The sequence below is a fragment of the Anopheles moucheti genome, chromosome 2 (genome assembly GCF_943734755.1).
Source record: "Anopheles moucheti chromosome 2, idAnoMoucSN_F20_07, whole genome shotgun sequence".
Lineage (NCBI taxonomy): Eukaryota > Metazoa > Arthropoda > Insecta > Diptera > Culicidae > Anopheles > Anopheles moucheti.
In genome coordinates this window covers 25,800,992-25,821,318 of record NC_069140.1, presented here as the reverse complement: position 1 = coordinate 25,821,318, position 20,327 = coordinate 25,800,992, and the positions used below count along the sequence as shown (strand labels likewise).

The 20,327-nt window shown below is 43.6% G+C and overlaps 1 protein-coding gene across 1 annotated transcript in view; it reads left to right on the top strand.

Moving 5' to 3' along the window:
* Nucleotides 1-14,872, top strand: part of LOC128310114 (thyroid transcription factor 1-like) — a 29,641-nt gene extending 14,769 nt beyond the window's left edge. The window contains exons 5-6 of the mRNA XM_053046666.1: nt 12,327-12,413; nt 12,833-14,872. Coding sequence (XP_052902626.1) covers nt 12,327-12,413; nt 12,833-13,498 — 753 coding nt within the window. The 3' untranslated portion in view covers nt 13,499-14,872. The remainder of the gene's footprint in view (nt 1-12,326; nt 12,414-12,832) is intronic.
* Nucleotides 14,873-20,327: the final 5,455 nt, after the last annotated feature.

Here is a 20,327-nt window from a genome sequence, read left to right as displayed (position 1 = left end):
GCGAAATAAAACACGGACCGCGGACATTTCAAGTGATCCCTGTTTTTTTTTTTTTGGTTGCTGCCACATCGAGGGTGGCGCGGTACCGTGTAAATGTGTGAAAAGTCGTTCGGGATCAGTGGTGTCGTTAGTGGTGGTGATGTTTGGCCAACCATGCTGAATGTTTGTCGGGGCTGTCAAATAAATGAATCCGTCGTTAATTAGTAATTGATACAGAGGGTGGAAAATAGTTGCTTAAATGTTTTTCCGTACCTACAGTGAACGTAACATCGAACACACCAGTCGTTTTTACGTTCTAGGAGTGAAAGTTCAACATTTATTGTAGGGCTATTGCAAGTACCACAACAAAAAAGTACTCAAAATCATTCATCAAGCTATCGAAAAGGGAAAGATTTGAGGAAAAAACTTCTTTCATTTTTCAATTTAACTTTTCAATTAGAAATATTTCATAAAAAACGTTTTCTATATGAACTGTAATGCTGAGAATTCTTGATACGACCCAACAGCTCCTGAAATACCTCTGTAGCCCACATAAGTTCAAAGTGTATTACAAATAATAGTAAATCTAAGCTGACGGCTGTAGAACAAATGACAAAATTGAAGCATTTAATCAAGAACCAACATGTGACTTTTGGTACCAACTCATATGTCTTTATATTAGGTATCTATTTCGCTTATCTTTTTTACGAATGACTTAAAGTAGAGAACATAACGAAGAATATCTTCTTATAGGAACTTAAACATCACCCACAATGATACAGGACTGTACAATTTCAAGATGTCCGGATTTGGGATAAATGGACATGAAGTATGTCATCCTTTCCTTACCCTAAGACCAAAATGTTATCTCCAATAAACTATTGCAATTGTAGTTTTACGATGCTTATTAATCCTTTCACGGCGACCAACAATCGTAACCAGCGTAACCATCAGCGTGAGCCCGATTGTTACCCAACAAAGGGCATTCTGGCCAAAAGATCGTGGCAGAAGTCGTGGTCTAATACGTGATGGAAGAAATTTCGGCAGAGAGCAACATCTTTGCATTGCGCAACAACACAACAACACATTAATCAGATTTCCGACGGGATGCGAATCGAATGTGCACGGTTCGTTGAATCGCAGAATCCTTGGAAGGAAGAGAAGCTGTATCATTCCCTTTTTTTTTGGAGTTCGATTTTGTAACAAGTCCCTTTTTCGCATGCGTACCTAAACCCGCCCTTGTCAGGGGACTTGTTGTTGCAGCAATAGAGAAATAAAAAAAAACTCCTTCTCATCTTACACATTTGCGCAAGCGAACGTATCCTTAACATCAGTATAGCGACGAGAACTCCCGCAGAGTTGCCGTTTGGCAAAGAATAGCCAAAAAGGTTTTTTGGTTGTGCAGTTACCTAGACCCGGAGGGCGTTTCTCGAAATGTAAGCTAGTATTTATCATCAATAATTCGTTGTAAAAACATCACCTTTGGATGGGCGGGAAAATCACTACAAGCAGCACTGCACGCACCCCGGGAAGCCGATTTCGTAGAGCACGAGCATAGAAAAATTGTTTCACAACCAACAAAGGTGTCCTGTGCGTGTTTTTTTTCTTCCTCTGTCGAGTGTAAAGGATTATAGCACCTGATGGACGATGCTTTGTATTGAAGCATCAATTTAAAGCAGCTTTATCGCACTCGATCGCATCAATTGCACTGATCAAGATAGTGTTTTTTCTTCCATTTCGGAGGATTTTCACGTTCCAATTTCGTTCCATCGTTGGGATCGATACCACTTACCGGTGTGTGTGTGTGTGTGTGTCCCGGCAGAGTTTGAGTCGCACGCTGGAGTGGATTGTTCTGCGCATAAAAACGCTCCCGATGCGTTGGGTTTCGCGAGTGTCGCATGGCAAAAATCTCAACAACAACAAAAAAGTAATGTCATTTTTTTATGCGCGATGTAAAGCGCAACAACTAAAAACAGTGCGCTCGAGTATGCATACATGCCATCCATTGCAGTCGCCCACAATTCGCCGGGAGTTTAATGATTTTTTATTTCTGTAAAACAATCTCCCGCTAGCAGGCGTTTTGTTTCTACTGCTCCATTTTGCACACATATACATACATATACATACACACACACACTGGAATACATGGCGTGCTTTAGCGCATTTGGCACACATACAAGCGCTCCATTTCTATTGAATCGCCACTCTTCTCCGTTCTGACGATGTCACTTTTGATTAACGGTTCAAGTGACACTTCGTTTTAGAAATTCAATTTGACAAACGAGACTGTCAATTGAAATCGAAGCAGCAATCCCGTTGATGGCGGATATGCGCACGTGGGTGATGTGATGTGGGTTGCAAGCGTCAAGAGTGTCATTGTAGATGCCTCTCGTGAAGTTATCCGCCATTCCCCAATCTCACTCTAGTCTTGTCACCACCCGGTTGGTTGGTGGAACGATTTGCAAAAATCATTGCCATTTCCGAAACTAAAACGCCAGTTTTTGGGGGGGCACACGGCTTTTGTGCCCTGAGCTGGGGCACACGGCGATGGAGCTTCAGGAGCGATGATATTCGACACTGCCGAAAAGGAAGCGGGGAAAAAACACACACAAACCATCAAAGCCGTGTGGTCTCGCCCCGGGTCGGTGTGTGTGTGTGTGTGCGGCTGCTTTTGAAACCGGAACTGGACATTTGGGGTTCAAATTCTGGACATTTAAGACCCGGGTGTCATTAACTTTTTTTTGTTTATTGGCAACCTTCATGCAACGATTTATCTCCGGTGGTTGAGTCGCTCGAGTTGAAGGATGGTGGAGAAATAAAATATAGCGCCCAACAGTAGGCGAATGTTTTGGACCCTTTCGTGTATGTATTGGTAGCTTTTTGGCAGCAGTACAATAGGCACCAATAAAACAGCAACAAAACACCAGCAAATGAATGGTGATGAAGTGTGTGCGGCCATGACGCTTACTTCCAGATTTAGTTGCAGTTAATGAAGTTGAAGTTGAGGAAGATTCCTCCTGTGTTTTTGTATCACTAAAACCTAAATTTGGGTGATTTGCATTTGTGAGCATTATATTCAGCATAAATGTTCACTTTTCATCATTGAAAAGCTTTTCATCATCCCATCTGATTTGATTTGCAGTTCGATGTTCGAAGTTGAAATTCTGAAGTATTGTTCAATCTTTGCCGAAATATTCGCGTAATACCTTGTGACGATATTTCTAACAAGCTTTACTTACTTAACCACTAATTCTAAAAATAATCAATCAAAACTCTCGTATTAAAGCTTTTACAAAAAAAAGAAAACCTCATCACAATGCGTAATGATGCATCCTTATTGAGCCGGGAATCGAAAGACAAAACAAAACACTCCTCATCCCTCGACCAAAAACAACGAAAGCCTAATCCACCATCCGGTTCCCTGCGAAGAAAAACAACCACAAATAAAAACAAACGATTCCTTAGAATTTGGAATTTCCGAATGGGATTTTCCGTACGGCGAAGTTCCTATTTTGGTCTTCTGCCAAAAGTGTCAAAAGTCATGCTACACGGAGACCAGCCTGAAACCTGTCCTACGCCGGGGAGTTTTCAATCCTCGCCCGGCCCGGTGCAGAGAGAGCCACCATCTTGACATGCAAAAGAAGGACTTGGATTAGCGCGTACGTAAACATAAGCAGCATGAATCGGCCAGATTTGGTTGTTGTAACAATAAACACTACGGCCGGAAGCGATAATCGCAACCGGGGTGTGGGGAGTGCCGATTTTTTTTTGTTGTTGCTTCGAAAGGAAAAGCGCAAGACACAAGTGAAAGTGTCGCTCGCGGCGTTAAGCGGTCCGGAAAGTGGGGTTTTCCCAAGTGATTGTATGACAACATCATTGAGGAAAATTGATCATGAAATCATGGAAACCAACTTAAAAAATTCACTTTAAATACTTAGTTAAATATACCACATAAGTATAATGAAAGTAATAATTTAAATGGTTAAATTTGGGGGTTTTTTAAAACATTACTTCCTACCATTTAATTCCTCAATCAAAGCGTTACAAAAACAGAGCAACGACAAAAAATGAGAAAGAATCCATTTTGTTCTGCCGCAACTTCCATCCATTGCTGGCCGCCGTTTGTTGCAATTGCAAAACGTGTGCGCGGCAGCCCTTGTGCATTGTGAACCGTGCGGTAGGAACGGATTCCTGGTAGGTAGCCATAATATTTGCGTGCGGTTATCGATCGAGGGCAGATGTTGATGGTTACGTCGGCTCCAGCAGCTACGGCAGGATCAGCAGGACGAAAATCAGGACGAATCGAACGCTAAGCCAACGAGTGGAGTGGTTTGAAAGCAGTTCAAGTGGTTCCCGCTTCTTATTTTCACGAGAATTACGTTTTATTCTTTATTATATACCCGTTTATATATTTTTTTCTCGCTCTCTGCTGTGTTCCGCTTCGGACTCGGTTGCTGTAGCCATCGGCCTGGCTGATTGTACGCGTAAAAACCGTTCCCCGTTCCCCGGACGGTTTCGTAACGCGTACGGTTCCACACAACCTCTCGAGCCGTCAAGGTTCAGCCGGAGGTGCTTGACGCGTTCGGGACTTCACTTAAACATCTGGTAATCATGACCCTACGGATTTAGGTTCAAGCTTTTCCCCCTCCTTCTCTCTCTCTCCCTTTCCTCTGTACAGTCTGTTAGACATACATACTTATTTAACGTGTCGATGTGCATTGCGCTACGGTCCAAGGTAAGCCCGTCGTTTGGAAAGGTATCGTTAAATACAATACAATTGCCGGATGGCGGTGTGTAATGGAACAGATTTTGGGAAGCCAACACACGCGCAAAAAACACACATTATCGTCCGGCGTGCAAGGAAGGAAGGAATGCAAAAATAATAACGCAAAATGACGTTTGTGAAAACATCGCAACACCGGTAGACGGTTCTCTGCCCGACGGAAAAATGGTTCGTAAGGTTTGGCACAATGAAGTTTAAAATTAAAACTGTTCCATAAGTATCCAATGAAAAATCATACAAATATAAAAAATGGCGTTACAATATGCTTAAGCTAGTTGACAATCTTAGCCCAACAGAAATGAACAAACGATATAGTTCATTCGAGTATTTTGAACATTCCGTCCAAGGTCTGTGTAGGATAGAGGTCGAGTAATATAGAGCAATTTGACAAGTAGCCAAAAGTTCGTTACACGTGATTTGACGTTTGGAAGCCCTTTTCCATTCAAATGATTTGTGTGTAGTTGTGTAGATTAATCGGGATATAGTACACAAGTAGGCTAGACGCAAGTAATCTTACACGGGCGACGAAATGTCAAATGAAATCCAAAATGACGAACCTCTATCTTGGCTATTACTCGACCTCTATCCTACACAGACCTTGATTCCGTCGGTAAAAAATGTTAAATTTGATGTTCATCGTAGGTTTGCCCATAAATGAATGCTTCAACTTGTATCTCAGCAGCAAAAGCCAAACCAATTGCAGATAGTTTTTGGAACAATACTATTTCTTGTTTTGTTCCAAATGTCGCAAAAGCTCACGATCGAAAACACACAAATTTACGATCGAGTTTCTTTGAACGAGTTTGAAACTTTAATTAGTTTCCTTTTCCTGATTGCAAGAAAATTAATTTATTATTGTTATTGTGAATGCCATTGAAATTTTTAATTTTTCATAAACATTTCGTTATAATAATGCGAGAGTTATCAACACTAATAGACTGCGAATACTTTTGTATTTTTTTTTAATTTACTTCGTGGTTCTCCTTCGATTATGATCTCTTCCCGTAGCTTGTGAAACTAATCTCATCCATTCGTTCAATATTGCAACTTTCATGTTGTTTTAGCAACTTTGAATTTCTTTTTTGTCATTTCTAGAACGTACTCTTTTCGTTTTGTGCTTCATTGATACAAGCTTTTCTGTTTGCTGATGATGGTTAGCGGAAATTCCAGTGCTTTCACTGAAAAAGGATTTCCGTTTACTCACAAATTCGAACCCCGTAAGTCGTTGTTGTTATTTTTAACTCTTTCGGTTTTATTCGCACACACGTACATGCATCTTACCCACACAGACACAGCGGATATCCTTCCTTTTAACCCAAGGGGTAAACCCATTTTCCCGACCCGTTCACGGTTGCGAACAGCCAAAACCGGTTGCCACAGTATGCCGGCCTCCCTTTGCCCAAAAACGGTCCCACACCCAATCCCGGATGGGAATGATTAGCGTGATGCTGTTATTGTTATTATCTTTCGCATATTTTTTATTTTTATAAATTTGCCTAATCTCTTCACTCCGATCGGATGTGGGTGCATACATTTTTTTGTTATTGTTGCTGTGGCTTCAATCTATCAGTGTTTTCGCACCCATGGAACAGTGGTGGTAGAACGAGTCAGCGAAATAGTAAAGTAATAGCGGTTGCCTGCCTGAATGGTGCAAGAAATGTGGAATGAATTGACCACAAATAAGAAAAAAAAATACCACCACCAACTTCCCTTTCTGAACGAACGTTCCGTAAACATTGCTACCTTTTTAATCCCTCGCCGGGGAACTCAACCGGGGAAAAACCGAAAAAAAACCCGACCGTTACAAGGATAACAGCACCACGCACGCCAGGACTCGCTAGCGTTCTCTGGTGTGGCATTGTGCGAGGGAGGGGTTGAAACTAAAATAAACAGACCAAAATACCGTACCTCCGGTTTGGATCTCGGTCCCGATACTTGGCAGGTACTAGGTGCGGTACAGATACAGGGTCCATCCATCCATCCATCCATCCATCCCCGGTCCTTCCTCACTTCCGGATCGGGGTTCCCAATTAAGACGCTTGACTTGAGGTTGAGGTTTAGAATGTGACGCATCGCTTCCCACGCGGCTTACCACTCTGGCCCAATTAACAAGTGCTTTTTGGGCATGGATTATGATCATCAAACGGCATCATTATTAGCGATGAACGATCCGTCTGTATCATCTTTCTTTCGGTTGCAAGCACGGTTGAGTGCGCACAATGGACCGGCGTAAAGGTTGCCAGTGGTTGAAGTTGTACGTGAGAATCGAAAGCCATGTTTTTCATCCCTAATCGAGAATTTGGCTATGGAGAATTATCATAAGCTTCCGCTCAGAGGTGTCTAATGGTCTAATGATGAGATGAGACTTGCAAAAAATATCATTTGTTTTACAGCATTTCTGACAGCAACGAATAAAGAGCCGTTAACCATTCAGCAAATTACTAATAACACAATTATTTACATCTACACACGCGCTTAATTAAAAACGGGACAAAGATCCTTAAATTGCTGCACTCATTCATTATGCATTTTTCACTAAAAACCTTCCTTTGCAACAAACAATTACTCATCCATTCATTCGTTCCATCATCGCCATTCATGCAGGCAAAAGCTATGCATCATTCGCTTTAGTTTATTGTGCCGCTCATAGCCAATTCACAAATGGCTGGGGCTGGGGGAAAAAAAACAAAAGCTCACAGAGACGACTCCCGTTTAATTATGACATCACGATGAAGAAACAAATTAAATTGCATCCTTTTGCAGTGGGTAGATTATTTTGCTACCTAGCGTCAGTTTTGTTACCTACTAATGAAGACACCAGCGGATACAATCCTTTGCCTTGCCACGGTATAACATCCAATTGTCCAAAACCCTAACCTGATCCACGGCACGGGCAGTAATTATACAATTCCACAAATGAATGCTATTCCACAAACAAATGCAGCGGAATTGGATTGGATGCATGCTTTCTATAAACCTTTCACTGAACGTCCCATTCCTTCGCATACAATGCGGAATCTTGCAAGCGGGCAAGAGATCGTCCCTGCGACCATGTTCCAATAATTGCATACGCTAAAACCCCATCCTGAATGGAAGATGTGAAGGAAAAGCGAACAAAATAACAAAAAAAAAAAAGAATGCACCTCACACACCAGGCCCAGAATGGGATTGGCGTACGGTGAAGTTTGCGGCTGTAGAGTGTTTGCTTCCATTCGAGTGTCCCTTTTTCGCCTTTCTCCACAGCGCCACCCGGGCCCGATGGTGGGTGCCCGGCCGTGACGGGTTCGGTGCTGCTTGATTACGCTACTAATTGCACCACGAGAAAGCTGCTGATGAGATAATATTACACTCATATACGCTCGCATGAAAGCTTTACTGTCGCGTTTGCTGCTTGGGCAGAGCGATCTTCCCCGCCATCTCCACGCCTTCGAGAGGATGGATTGAATTGAAGAAGTTGTTTGCATACAGCACCGTCAGCACACGGTTGTTGTTCTCAACTTCACACACACACACACATAGATGGCTAAGAATGAGAGGTTAGGACAGGAAAAATAGATAGCCCACCCACGTGTGTTTCCTTTCCAATGGACCAGCACGGACCCCGTCACGGACAAAGCCCTACAACGGCCGGTATATTCGCGCGCGTTCGCGCTGAATTGGTTTCAATGTAGTGGTTGATTTTGCACGTAATTAAAAAGGCAGCCAAAGTGGCTGGCGCTAGTGTTAAAATGTGGCCCGGGCCTGGCACATGCAAACGCTATTCAGCGCCCGATGCAGGCATCCCAGCGGGCAAATCTGGATCACAAGCACTGTGATGGAAAAGACTCCGCACACTTGAAGGCGGACCCACCCCCCGCCGGGTAGGGTTGCATAATACGGCACCACACGGCTCCAACACTGGACTGGTTACTTTCAGCACAAAATAGGCGCTTCGCCTGCCCGTACCCGTGGACACCCCGTGGAAGAACCTAGCCCAAATGAACCTAATCTCAATGGGATGCTTCGGTGGCACTTATGCCCGGCACGGGTGCTTTTCTTTTGCGCCCCATACACATTATCCTTTTGCACTCAATTTCCTCCCACTAGAAACCGAAAACCCAGTTGCAATTTCACGAGGGAAATGTTCAATGTTACAAGGAAAAGAATTCCACGTACGTGTCGGGCAAGCCGATGGTGGGAAAAAGCTTTCAGACCCCCCCCGTATTCCGACCCATTGCACCCGGATGCACCCAGAATCACACTTTAAGTCAACCGGGTTCCGGTTTTTTGCTTTCGTGCCGGTTTTTTTGTGTGTGTGTGTGTTATTTGCTCAAAGAGAATACTAAATGAATGTTTACACAACGGACGGCCATGTGTTGTGAACATTATTCAATGTGGTGCCGCCCCATCCTGCGGCAGCAACCTGCAGCACTTTCAGCGCAACACATAAAGCCCCGCCGAAAAGGAAAACTCTCCCAACTTCACTGCGGCTAGCTGAAGAAAGGACAGTGGGCGAATTGAGTGCGCCCCACCGGGTCAGTAGGTGCATGCAGGATATTTTCTTTTTCTTTGCGTCATTTCATACATCCAACGTTGCGATAAAATGCTTGTCGGGCACGGTACACGGTACAGCTTTTCTGTATGCGGTAAATGCAATTGCATCGCTAACTTAATATGCACTTCACTAGTAGCAAAATGATTGAATGGGTGGCGATGATAACGTGTAATTGCTGGGAACGTAGATAAGTAATGGGATAAGGTAAGCAGGGACGGTAAAGTTTACAAATCTGTTTAGTTTAGTCTAAAACAACAAATACTGAAACTCACAAACACAAACTGAAATATACTTATAGAACTTTTAAGTAATAATATTCAACATTAAATGGTAGGTTTGTTAAGTTGTTTTTAAATAAAACAAAAATAGACTCAATAAGAAAGTTGCATTGAGTAAAAGTAGTAATGGACAACAGAGCACGAATTAATTGTTGAAACGAGCCGGATTTCCCTTGTCCAGATGTAATTTCTCAACCATTTCTGGAAGTAATTGAAACGTTGTGCGTTGTTAATCAAGTCTCCGATTTAAATTTGAATATTAATCGTTAAAATTGATTGCTTACATCGTGAGCAAAACCCACTCACAAAACAAACTGTCAAAATAAAGCCATGAATGATGGAATTACTCCGTCAAATGATGTTTCTTAAAGAAACAAACGCGTTTTTAGTACAACATTTCTCAGAATAACAAATAAGTAGCAGAGCTTATTACTTTATGAGATAAAATTTCGTTCAACTTCGTGCGGAAATCGGCTTGAGTAGGAAAACGGGGCCGATGTGATGCCACACAAACACTTCCACATATGCCACAAGGGCAAAAGGCTCTCCAATCGAGACTAATTTGTGATCCCACAGACCTTTGCTGTCAGCGTGCAGCAGTGCAAAACTGCATCACTTATTTCGGGGTCTTTAGCACAAGGGTCCTCAGTGGAAAAGCACATTGCACACTTATGTGTAATTTTACTCAACACACTTACAAACACACGCACACACATGCATGAGCTTCAGACGGGGGTCCCATTCCTGGAGCGCTTTCTTCGGGGTGCAGCATCAGCAGCATAAGCAAACTCAACTATCATCAAAGAACCAACGAACCACGTTGAAAGATGGCTGAGAGCGAAGAGCGAAAAAAAAAATCCACCCAGAACGCGCAATAAAACTCGTCCAGCAAAGTTCCCGTGACGACCGCTCCCGTGGGGGAGGTAGTTTGGAGGCTTTAAAGAACAGCGGGGAGATGTACGGCTCTTTGAAGCACACGCCTGGTACGTGTGTGGCGTGACAACCCACGACCGGCCAATGCCGGAAGAAATGTTCACGAACGTACATCCTGCATCCGCAATGTGAAGCTTCCTGTACACGTGTTCCAGCTTGTTTCATGGTGGCCATATATTAAATCATATTACCTAAGCCGACGACACTTCTAACGGCACAGCTCAGCTCAGTGACGTTTAAACCCATTTCCCCAACCGCGGTGGGTCTCTAACGCGGATGTGAAGTTTTCTCCCCCCGGGAGTTCTTTCTTGTATACCTGTGTGTGGCGACCTACCACATCGTTTGCATTTTCATACACGACCATGGTGGCAAAGGTTAAATGGGGGGAAAAAGGCTCACAAAAGTTTGCGATGCGTTAAATTTCTTGCGTCCCTCAGCCTAAGCTCCCGCGAGCATTTAAAGCCGTAAACAATATGTCGTTTGTTGCTAGCTTCAAACAGCTTTTTGGTATCAGCGGTTCAAAGATGTTAAACCGTCTGTAGACATAAACATTGTCCACATACTCAATTCGTACCATCGAAAAGTAGACTCCAAGTATGGCATTCTCTATGATAATAACGAAAATAACAGAACTAACCAAGCAGAGTTTATCGGGAGGCCTATAAAACGACCTGAAAATCAGTGATCTTGAAGTATGATTTAGACAAATTGTAAGTTAGCGAAACATGGCAGGATTATAAAGCTAAATTGTTATAGTTATTCTCAATTAGACATGCATAAATCGACGAAACAAGATGCCTACCTGGAGAAGCCGGGTATTGAGGAGTACAGGCAGTCCCCGAGATACGCGGTTCCTCTTATACGCAGATTCTGAGATACGCGGTTTTTGGAAATTTGACAGATGAGCTAGTTTATAGCACAAAATCTAAGCAAAAAGATGAAAATTGGTCGAAAATACCTTTTTTTGTCACATAAAACATTTCTTTCTAACTTATTTTAATGTATTCTTTCTTAAAATCGCCTGATTCGGTGAAAAAATTAAGTCCAGAGAAGGAAGTCGACTCTTTGACTTTGAAGTATAAACGAAATTGCACCAGGATTCGACTTACGCGGAAATTCGAGTTACGCGGATTTTTCCCGGGTTATAGCGGTCCGCTATAATAGCGTATCTCGGGGACTGCCTGTACTATTAAATTACCGGCAATGAGCGATTGTACTGGAGACAAATTTCTTCGACTGATGATATCGTGCAGTTATCGAGATCTCATTGACATTTCTTAACCGGGATCTTCCGGATACTTTGCGTCTTCCATTCGAAAGAGAAGCGGTGCTGACTTTCACAATATGTGGAAAAACGTTTCCCCAAACAAATGTTTAACGATCGGCGAAAAAGAAATATCATTCCCAGAACCAGAGTTAAAGTCATGCTCATAGTCATTTTTGACCAGAATTCCTCACCTTCATTAAGAAGTCATTGAGGAGTGGAGAATGCTCTCTTTTAGACTAATCTGGCTTTGATGCAAGAAGGTGTACTGGCTGAACGTCTTTTCGACGAGCCTCAATCAATGATGTGACTCTCAAACTGAGCTGTATCTTCTGCAATAATTTCGTGATCACAAAGAAGGTCCAACCGATCACTATTATTTTTACTCCAAGCTTGCACTCTTGGTGGATAGACAAAAAGGGCCCATTATGCACAACAATAATAGTACAAAAGAGAAAAAGATCATGCTGAAGTTCTTGCTTTTAATGGGCTATTGCTAAGATTCCAACAATATATTAACGCCACGCCAATATTATTCTCTCTTACGTTCCGCAGGTGAAGATATGGTTTCAAAACCATCGGTACAAGTGCAAACGGCAGGCAAAGGAGAAAGCGATGGCGGAACAGAACCAACATAATCAGGTTAGTAATCGTGCACAGCACCACGTGCGCAGCCTCGGTCGTACGGTGTCCGGTGCATCGATGGGTGGCTCTGTTGCTGCTGCTGCTGCTGCTGCTGCTGCTGGTGGTGGTGGTGGTAGTGCTGCTGCTGCTGCCGGTACCACAACCATTCTAGCGGAGTCCAGCACCACCCCGACCGAGCTGCCGCAGCATCCACAGCACGAACAGCAACACCAGCACCAGCAGCAGGACCAGCATGACCAGCTACGGGTGCAGGACCAGCATGACCTGCTCGACCAGGACCCGGACGAGCTGCTGCCGGGTGCGCATTACGGTCCCGGTGCGACGATGCTGGTCGGCATGATGCCGCCGCTGCTGCCCCCGGGATCGACGGCCGCACCCCTTCGCCCGACTAATGCGCGGTTTGTTTTTCATCCCAGTCAGCCAGCTCACCACGACGTGTGGCCGTACCAGTACTAGTTAAAGATGGCAAACCCTGTTCCGGCGGTTCGAACGCGAGCGCCAACAACACTAGCGGCAGCAGTGCGGCAGCTGCCGCTGCTGCTGCAGCCGCGGCCGCCGCCGCCGCCGCCGTCCAGCAGCAACAGCAGCAGCAGCAGCAGCATCAGCAACACCAGCAACAGCAGCACGGTCAGCATCCGTCCCAGCACGGTGGGCATCCAGCACAGCATCATCAGCAGCAGCACAGCGCACACCAGCAGCAGTCGGCCGTCGGTGGGAGCGGGTCGGGTGGTTCGGCCGGTGGGTCGGCCGGCAGTGGAACGAGCGGGCCCAGCTCGAACGGCAGCAGCAGCGCCAGCAATGCGGGCAGCGGTGCGAGCAATGGCAGCGGTGGCCCAACCAGCACCGGCAGCATCGTGCTGCTGAACGACACGAACGCACACTCGCCGGACACGGCCACGGCGGCGCTGCTTTCGTCGTACAATGGTGCCGCCCATCAACATCAGATGCTGCAACAGCCGTGCAATAATGCGCTCATGTCCAACAGCCTGGCGATGGCGTACCGCAACCAGAACAACTTCATGACGAACAGCCACCAGCAGCAGTGCGGCGGCTATCTGCCACTGCAGACGCGCGCCTGGTAATATTAGTGGAATCGGTTACGTTCCGTGCCGTCGGTGGTGTGATCTGCGTTCGGGGCAGACATTGCGATGCGTTTAGTTCTTTAGTGCGGCATTTTGAAAAGCTCCGAGCTTCGAGTAACGTATTAGACAACAATTAGTGTTGATTGTTTTTGTTGGGTTTCAGTCAATTTTTTTCTTCTTAAAAGTACTTTCACAAAAGCTCCTCTGCAACTCTAGAAGGGCTTTCATCAAACCGTTTCGTTCGCACTTTGTTTGACCAGTGTTACGTTTAGCTGGGAAAATGCAGCCTCCGGTCCGCGGTGTTCAGCGTCAGCAAACAAAACTTACTTGTACATAGCGTACCAGCAGTACAATCATTTTCCCGTGTCTTGCCGTGTTTATTATAGTTTGTACTGCTGTAGGAGCTCTTTTAAAATTGTGTTTTTATCGGCTAATGTAGACGATTTTGTGAGAAAAGGTTTAGTTCACAGGTAGGCGCGGCTCAACACTCGTTTCCTTCGTAGTCTTCACCACGCAAAATAGCAACAACAAAACGGAACTGGATTTGAGGGCACGCGTTCGTACCAAAACCAATCAGTACAATACATTTACTGCTGGCCGAGCAAGCCGCTTGCACGGTCAGCAGTAGTGTAACGATTGTATCACTGTAAGGAATTATGGCACGGCGAAGCAACGGTGCGTGGCTGCCCATTTTGTGTATGATAAAGCTATATATATATAAATATAAATATATTTTTTAAATCAGCAAACTAAAAGTAAAACCAACAAATAGGTCTCCCCATGTGTCCCCATGGGAGAGAGAGAGGTATGCTTAAGTTAGCAGAAAAAAATAGGAAACGCAAACACGCGCAAACTAATCAAATTTGGCTTAAGATTGTTCCGCGGAACAAACACTCACTCATTTCCCCACAAAACAAATGTGAAATTTCGTACATCGAATCCCCGTAGACACCCGTACGGCGCACTAGCAGGCATTCGGTGCGTTGAGATTTAGAATGTTTAATTTCGTTGTACGGTGCCCGTGTTAATGGTTCAAAAATTGCAAACGATTTGCGTATGAACCAATGCATGTGGTTTATTATTTTGGGATTTTTCTCCCCGGCGGAACGTGCGTGTTTCGCATACGACAAGACAAAAGATTATTAAGATTCGGATGCTCCAAGTGTACCTAGTTCCGGGAAAAATTGAACCATTCCGACACGACGCAGGCACACTTTAATACACCCAGCCTGATAAATACACACGTTTGTAAATAATTGTATTATCGAGCATTGTTTTAAGCACGCACAGCATGGAATGATTGCAGCAACCCGACTCCCCAAACTTGAAATACAGTCTCGAAGGTTTGGAAATAGTTCCGAGGATAATAGATACGATCGTGAAGCGAGTAAACGGTGCAAAATAATAGCACCGGAATAACGCTCATTGTGGCGACAGTAAGGGGATGGAAAAGTAAAAAGTTTTTCCAACGAATGTGCAAAACAGAAAAAAAAATTCAGTCAAAGTCAGGGACGGGAAAAGCTTCTCCAAATTTCCCTGAGAACCAGAAGCGCGCTAACAGATTAAAGAGGGCAAAGCAATGCGGTTTTGCTTCATTCGAATATCAAAAGGGGACACTATAATAGTAATATTTAAACGGCGGTACATAAAATAATTAATGAATAGTACACAAGATAAGAGGCGGTAAACCGAATTAGGAGGATCGAGGTAAAATTACGCGATGAAACCTTCGATTAACCTGCATTACGATTGTACGGTTAACGACACCTAGGGAATAACCGGACGGTAAGCGTTAATTTTCGCATAATAACACAACTTTGTACTTCGTTCATTCGAATGGTTCCGTATGTAAATCCGAAGTTGTAGACAGCTTCGGTACACCTTAAAGGGCAACGTAAGGGCGAAAAGACAGTTGTTACATTCAGTTTCAGTGAAGGTGCACTCACAAACGCACTTTGTTTTTTTTTTTGTTTTTTGCTTATCGAAACCATTAGTCAATGAAACGGCTGATATGCAGCGAAAGGTGTGAAACAAAATCGAAAAATTACAGAACAAAAAACAAAAACGGAAACAAATGTAAGCATGTGCGCAAACGACATTACAAAGCAACGGATACGAATAGGGAGGAAAAAAGGGTTTTAAGTTGCGGTCGATGTAATGTAAGCAAATGCACACACACACACACACACAGCAAAATTGAGGACATAAAACAGCACGGAACGAAATATTGTACACGATTATTAGGGATGAACGTTTCACGTGCGAATGGAAAAAGAAGAAAACAAACAAACATAAGAATATAAGAAGAAAAAATATAAATCAGCAAAAATAAATAAACGAATACAAAATGTACGACGCAGCGTATTGTTTTTCTTTGGAGGTGTTTGTATGATTTGATAAAAATTAAGAAAAAACTCATTTGAGAAGAATATATTTTACATTATTATTGGGGTGAGTAGAACCACGCTAGAGCATTAATGTGCAGGTTTATTAACGGGTCTCTCTTATTATTTTGTGGTTATTTTTCATTAAACAGTTGGTTGTAAATTGAAAAGGTTAATTAATACTTGGTGAAGAAAAAAAATTGCTAAACTTAAACATAAAACTTCTTCGTCTTCAAAATAGAAAATGAATCATTTTATGATTTTCTTTATTTAAAAAAAAACCTCTAAAAAAAACGGTGACCTCATTCGCGTCGGCTGACGACTCCCTTAAGATCGCGATATAATCTCGATTTGGCACTCCTTTTTTTAGAGCAAGAAAAGAAGGAGTTTTCTATCGCGCCATGTAAACATGGGGGGGCCAAAGGAAACTGGCTGAAACAAAATGATTCTGCCAGTCCCAATCTTAGCGTTCCATTAAGAAGAAACGAAGTTCTATGTTATCGCCAAAAAGTATGGGGCGCAGCAGCAAAATTAGTATTCATACTGCTGACGATGAGGGTTTTTTTTTGGTGTGTTGCTTGCTTTTTCGACGTTTTTTTCGACGGCAAGACGTTTAAAAACCGTTCCTGAATAAAGGTCTTAGCAAAGAAAAAGGGGTTCTCGGCCATTTTTCATTTTCTTCCCTGCTGACGAAGCCGCCCGGTAAGAAATGGGCAAGGGTAAGAAATATATACCCACACACACACGCCTTCACAATTCTACCACTGTTAAGCGCACAAGTTGTACTCCATTCGTTAGGCAACGGTGATGAATTTTGAATAAAACGAGACCCCCTCTGCCCGGACGTTGCGGACGGAGCAAAAAAAAAACCGCCAAGGATATCTTTCAGCCCAATCCGGAAGACTCCGGGGCCGTATTTTTGAGCAACTCCAAAAGAGGAACACCATCCCCGCCTGCAGCTGCTGCGGGCGAGCAAAGAGTTCGAAACAAATGGCCAGAAATCGTTTCTCCCCCGATCGTTATCGGAGTGTTTGTTCGCTAAAGGAAAACCGTCGGGCAATAGCCTCGCGCTCGTCGGAAGATGGCGCGTGTGTTTCGTCGGCCAGTTCGGGACCGTAAGATGTTTTACCACTTATATTGCAGCGCAGTGGATGGAAAAGACTGATGGTCTTGCAAGACATGGCCGAAACCGATTCAGCGGCTGGTTATGAATATTTTAATCTGAAAAGCATAACGCTTGCCAAAACGAAACGTTGGGCTGGGGTGGCGGAGGCCGTGATTGATGTCATCATGCACATGGAGTCAAATGAAGGGGTTTGACATTTCAAGTATAATAAACAACATGTAAATATATATCCATATCATTTATCATCAGGGGCGTAAATTTTTGGGTGAAAATGTGTCGAAAATGAAACTTTTTGAATTACAGGCAGTCCCCGAGATACGCGGTTCCTCTAGCGGTTTTTGGAAATTTGACAGCTGACCAGGTTTATAGCTCAAAATTTAAGCAGAGTGATGAAAATGTGGTGGAAAATATCTTTTGTTGTTTTATAAACCATTCGTTTTAATTTTTTTTAAGTGTACTCTTTCTTAAAATCGCCTTATTTATTGAATAAATTACGTGCAGAGAAGGAAGTCGACTCTGTGACTTTGAAGTATAAACTAAATTGCATCAGGAAACGACTTACGCGAATTGTTCCCGGGTTATAGCGGTCCGCTAAAATGGCCTATCTCGAGGACTGCCTGTATATCTAAAAAAAAATACTTTTACAGGAATTATTTGACTAACAGCCATAAATGAAATGAGCAATGGATTAGGCAAGCGTTCTTCGTGACGTGTTGATGCTCCACTAACAATAAAACCAAGCAATTATTTGGAGCAATTCATTCAGCCTTGAGGACAAGAGATTAACTAATGATATTCACATCCAGATCTATCAGAAATATAAGTTTGATTTACAATTATTTCCTGATGAAAATACAAATTTTTCTTTTACAAATTATTGCCATCACACTTTATGATAAAACAATAAAAAAATGTTAGGATTATGAAATTATTTGCTTATATATCAAGCGCTAATTTGGTTCGTCCACTGGCAATCGTGATCCTTCTATCAATCAGGACATCTGATCTTCCTGACATGTACGACATCACACAACCTCCACTTAGACCTCCTCTGTGTTTGTGGCCGACGTTACGCGTTAGTTGCTCCACGATCGTTCTAATGCATTGCATTTTAAACAGTTTACTGTATAACTCATAGACCTCTTCAGTATTGCGGTTCTTCAGATGATTATTGATTTTATAATCATGCTATGAAGGACATTTGATAATATGTAATGTATGCGTCTTACTTAAAAATACATAGGATGACATACGTACTCTTCAAACTTAAAAGTCTTACACAATCTAGATGTAATACAACCACAGTCATGTAATTGAATGATTAAAATAGGAGTGAAAAAAGACACCCCGTTTTTATCTTCAATCACTCATTATTGCAGACCATTGTTCAGATATGATCAATGGCTCGTGACCACGCGGCCTGGCAACAAAATTGCTGTCAGCAAAGGTTCGTTATCAGTCCGAAACCAAAAGTCACGTGTAGGAACAGAATTCGTTTGCGCCAATCGTTGACATTCAATTTGGGAAATTTCGGCATATCCTTCTTCCAATCACGCCTGTCCCGCTCGACAGCGTAAGGTGCAAGACCTTAACGAACTTATCCACCTTCCCCACTCCCACTTGGAACGGTAGACGGTTTCAACGCGACACCGACAATGGCAACGTCAGCAGCAGTGCCAGCATCCCAATCGGAACAACATTCACATCCTGCGACATGTAAATGTGCAAAGTGTGTGTATGTGCGGGCGAGTGTTTGGAAAGAAAACAACCGGAAAGGCACGTTCCGTGTTCCTGCGGTGCTCATTTGCAGACACGAAGGAAGTCTCCAGGTGATGTACCAAAGAGATAGACCGCAATCTCCGTGCGGTGGTGCTGTTGTGGAGCAACGGACGGTGTGAAGCTGCAATCTTGATGTTTCCGAACAATCGTGACATTGTCTTACACAGCCGTGATAGACCCGCAGCTATATTGCCCGCTTCCGTGTTGTGATGCCCATTGTTCTGCACCGGAACTTTTCCTAACGCAGGCGCTCACGGGCTGGTGGTGGTAGTGGTGACACGCAGGGAAAACTCTGGTACGTGACTCAGACAATTGAACTCGACTGAGTCAACCGGTACCGGAGGGAGTGAGCAAAGGACATTTGCGCGTATAACCGACAGGCGTGTATAACTGGGGATGGAAATTCTGGCATCGTTGAGTCCTTGCGGGAACTCGGTTTCGTTCGTTTATTAGTCGCTGGTTTAATAAAGCCGTGCTTTAGGAATCTCATACCGCGCAGGCTTTCAAGAGCCCGAAATGTACTTAATATTACTGCAACATTTTGGGATCTCTTGATAATATACATGCTACGGATTAAAATAAACATTACAAATTTTGTCAGATGACGACTCTCATCTTCCCCAAAATATTCATTCCATAAATTTATAGGTCAAAAATGAGACCTTAAATGAAAGGAAACTTTATTCAAAACATCAAAACATTCTTGACCGCACTCGCAACAACATTTTGCTGACATGTCGATAATTGAACGAACCAATTGTTTACCACACCATCCCGAAGAACTCCAACGGACAATCTTGATTTTTTGCTGCGCTATTAAGGCAAACTGTTCATTCGAGTGCCTGTTCCGGTAATAAAACAAATTGGACCTCTTAGCGTGGCACGTTCCGGTAAGACCACAAAATATAACATTCAAAAATCGGCCCAAGCTTCAATCACTCCAAAGCCTGCTGAGGCCGTAAAGAAAAAAAAACACCTCCTTTTGTATCGGATGGCCACAGCGCAGACGACGAACCCACCTTGAGCGATTTCGTTACTGTGGGCCCCGATCAACTCGTGATGACGGGAACGCATCATCGTACCGGCCCGACAACAAAACGGATCGCTGTCATGTGATTAGCGTCGGCAAACGTGACATGTACCGCGCGCGCCGTTGCTCGATTAATCGCTCGTGCTGCACCTAACCTGCTTGCTGGCTGGCAAAACAAAACAAACCGAAGAGTTTAAACCGAAAGTAAAACATCATAATTTGCCTCGCTCGGTAGAGGGAAAAAAGGGAAAATACGTCCATCGTCCAGTGAAAACTGTGGAGAAAAGACCAGCCCGTACACGGGACGGCCATTGTGAGGGATTGCGCCAGCAATTATCTAGAATCGATTATGGTTGTTTGACAGCGCGACCGTATTCGGCGTTTGACAGGCGAGCTTTTTCGTGGATTTCTTGTTTCTTAAGGTTATCTAGCGCTGATCCCAGAAAAAGGGAGGAGGGACGCGGAGTCGGAAAACTTTTCATCGAAAACGGCTCGTTTCGTGGAAGAAGA